Here is a 3,323-nt window from a genome sequence, read left to right on the forward strand (position 1 = left end):
GGCATCGATCCGGACCTTATGACCCTACCGGAAATACTCCGGAAGTGTCTAGTCATTTTCAGACCTGTTGCATCATGTTCCCTAAGCACAGCGGTGATGCAGCAGATGATTCTGTGATGTATAGAGAGACAGAGCGGATGTAATTTTACTTTCTTAAGCTGCACCGGCGTTTGTAATGGAAATAAAGAGTGACTTCCTGTAGAGATTTCAATAGTATTTTATTTTCCTATAATACAGACGCTGTAAAAAACCTTTAAGATACACCATAGCTTGTGATGAAAAGAAGAACTTTCTATCCGCTTGTAACCTACAGGCTGCCTATGTGTAAAAAAAATTGAATAAATATCGCTTAGTGAATACTACTTTTCCTTTTGAGAGTCCTTTTTTACAAGAGACTGAAAAAACAAACCAGTGACAGGCGATCTTGTTTCACACACACACACACACACACACACACCTCTGTGGGAAAGAGTCAACCATGAGAGTTTTGTCAACAGCAATTGTCCATTTGGCAAAACAAATATCCGTCTCAAAGCCGTATTTTTACCGTTGCAGAAAACAGACGGCGTTCGCAAGAAGGCACACACACACACACACACACACACACACACACACACACACACACACACACACACACACCCCCCCCGCAGGCCAAGGAGGAGTGAGACGGCAGATATCAGGTTTTTTTTTTCTCAATGCTTATATCCTATAACACGCCCTCCAAAAAAAAAAAATATTATTATTATTATTATTAAAACATCTATATGAGGTAGGTTTTACGCAACCTGCTCCTTGTCAGACCAAAGTAGAGAGTTTTTTCTTCAATACTTTAACAATAAGTTTTCTCAATATATAGAAAATGTTGATCCGCTGAGGAGTCAACATCCGATATTATCATTGCTTGTAACCCGGTTTCTTACATCTCCCCATAAAACTAGTCTTAGTGGAAAAAAAAGCTCATATTCGAATAAGTTTATTAAAGCACCCCCCTCTGTGGGAAAGAGTCAACCATGAGCCGAGTTTTGTCAACAGCAATTGTCCATTTGGTAAAACAAATATCCGTCTCAAAGTCGTATTTTACCGTTGCAGAAAACAGAAGGCACACACACACACACACACACACACACACACACACACACACACACACACACACACACACACACACACACACACACACACACACACACCCACCCCGCGGGGCAAGGAGGAGTTTTTTTCTTCATTACTTTTTACAATAAGTTTTCTCAATAGATAGAAAATGATGACGCTGAGGAGTCAACATCCGATATTATCATTGCTTGTAACCCTGTTTTTTACATCTCCCCATAAAACTAGTCTTAGCGAGGAAAAAAAAATCTCATATTCGAATAAGTTTATTCCCCTCTGTGGGAAAGAGTCAACCATGAGCCGAGTTTTGTCAACAGCAAGAACAAGGTCAGACAGCAATTGTCCATTTGGTAAAACAAATACCCGTCTCAAAGCCATATTTTACCGTTGCGGAATGGGGGAAAACAGACGGCGTTCGCAAGAAGGCAATCGAAAAAAAAACAGCCCACTCTAACTACCGGTATTGTCAAGAGAAAGATGCGAAAAACAGATGCTTCGCTAGACTAGGATAAAATGAGAGAAGAAGCGGAAGGGGAGTCGCTATCTGTGACAGTTCTACCAATCGCGAGGAAGAATCCGTGAATATTATGTCAGCATCCCGTTCAAACAACGACGCCGATCAGAGGGCCATCTCGCCGGATCTGTTCATACCTCACCCCGGTAAGTTTTTTTCTTTACGACTTTAAATTATATATCAACAGAGATGTCAATAATTTGATTACTTTCTTTTAGATTTCTACATCAATGATTTCACGCAAGTGGACTACGGTACGTTTAAATAAGTATATACCATTTTTTAAATAAGTTTAGATAGACTTGATTTAACCATGCTCTGATACTTACAGAAACAATCGATAATGCAGTGAGTAACAGCAGAAATCCGGCCGTTTTCCGCGGCGAATTAGAAGCCATATCCCCCGCAGAACCTCCGCCGCCGCCGCGTGGAAGAGAAGACGGCACTATTTTCGTCTCCGCATACCGGGAGAACCGCGGAGAAAAAAGTTTTAAAATCGAAGGTAAACAATATGATGCATTATCAGCCATTTTGTTGAATAACAGGATGTGACGGAGTAATCCGAGTGTGCTATACCGCCCCTCCCGACCCGGAGCAGATTTTTAAAAAAGTTTTGCTTTATTTCTCGACAGAGGTAACCGAGAATATACAGACCCCGCCGCAGCGAAAAGAAGAAGAAGAAGAAGAAGAAGACGACGACGTTATTTTCGTCAACGCATACCGGGAGAACTGCAGGAAAATACCTTTTAAACCAAAAGGTAAACAATATGATGCAATATCCGTCATTTCGATAAATATCAGGATGTGGCGGAGTAATCCGAGTGTGCTATACCGCCCCTCCCGACTTGGAGTGGTATAAAGCGAGCTAAAAAGTTTTTTTTTTTTTTTGTTTTTTTTTATTAAATCTTTCTCTTTTCTGTTTTATTTCTCGGCAGCCGAGATTGCGGATATACCTATTCAACCCCCCTCCGCTACAGACAATCGCGCGGAGGAGCGAGGTAAATAAAAAGTTTTTTCATTCTCGAAAAATAGGAAAGAGGAGGTTTGTTTTCTTAAATCTCTTCTGTTTTATTTTCCCCGACAGAGACCGATACAGAAAATCAGACGGAAGAAAATCAGGTGGAGGAGGAACCGTCCAGATCGCCTCCTATCAGGAGAGTGAGAGCTCCTCTCGGAAGACTGAGAGGTAATTGACGGGGGGATGAATCGAACCTATTAAACTTCTCTGCTCTATAAAAAATGTAAGGTTTAAAAAATACATTCTGTCCGTCTTTTCTTACAGCTCGACGGATGCTTCATAAGAAGAGAATCCTTGAAAAACTCGCTTTCATGTACGTCGCAACAGTTCGCACATTTGCATCGATATACAGACACAAGGACCTGTAAAGTAAAAGCATGTAAAAGTCTGTGAATTAAGAAATAAAGAAAATCATGTCGGAAGAACACAGCATTCCTGAGGCTTTGTTGGAAGCCGTGGCAGAATTAAACAGAAACCATGAACATTTAGCCCCACCGTTAGAAAACAATATAGCCCCACCACCACCAAACGACCCTCTACAACCTTTAGAAAACGCATTGCAGATCCTCCTTCAAAACATTGAAAACGAGCGGCTTGCCGGTCTACTGAACTTTGACCCTCTGCAGCCGATAGAAAATGCTCTTCAGCTCTACGACCGGCAGCAGGGGGAGCAGCAGGTGCAGG

General features: G+C 41.6%; 1 protein-coding gene across 1 annotated transcript; it reads left to right on the forward strand.

Moving 5' to 3' along the window:
* The first annotated feature begins 1,588 nt into the window (after nucleotides 1–1,588).
* LOC146675590 (uncharacterized) lies at nucleotides 1,589–3,323 on the forward strand. The gene is made up of 7 exons (XM_085402560.1): nucleotides 1,589–1,767; nucleotides 1,840–1,875; nucleotides 1,953–2,123; nucleotides 2,254–2,379; nucleotides 2,557–2,619; nucleotides 2,706–2,807; nucleotides 2,904–3,323. Exons 1-7 carry the CDS (start codon nucleotides 1,695–1,697, stop codon nucleotides 3,005–3,007), a joined length of 675 nt encoding a protein of 224 aa, XP_085258686.1. The 5' UTR covers nucleotides 1,589–1,694; the 3' UTR covers nucleotides 3,008–3,323.

This window comes from Rhamphochromis longiceps, linkage group LG3, assembly GCF_057381845.1.
Source record: "Rhamphochromis longiceps isolate RC_006_pf linkage group LG3, R_longiceps_female_GT1.1, whole genome shotgun sequence".
NCBI classification, from domain to species: domain Eukaryota; kingdom Metazoa; phylum Chordata; class Actinopteri; order Cichliformes; family Cichlidae; genus Rhamphochromis; species Rhamphochromis longiceps.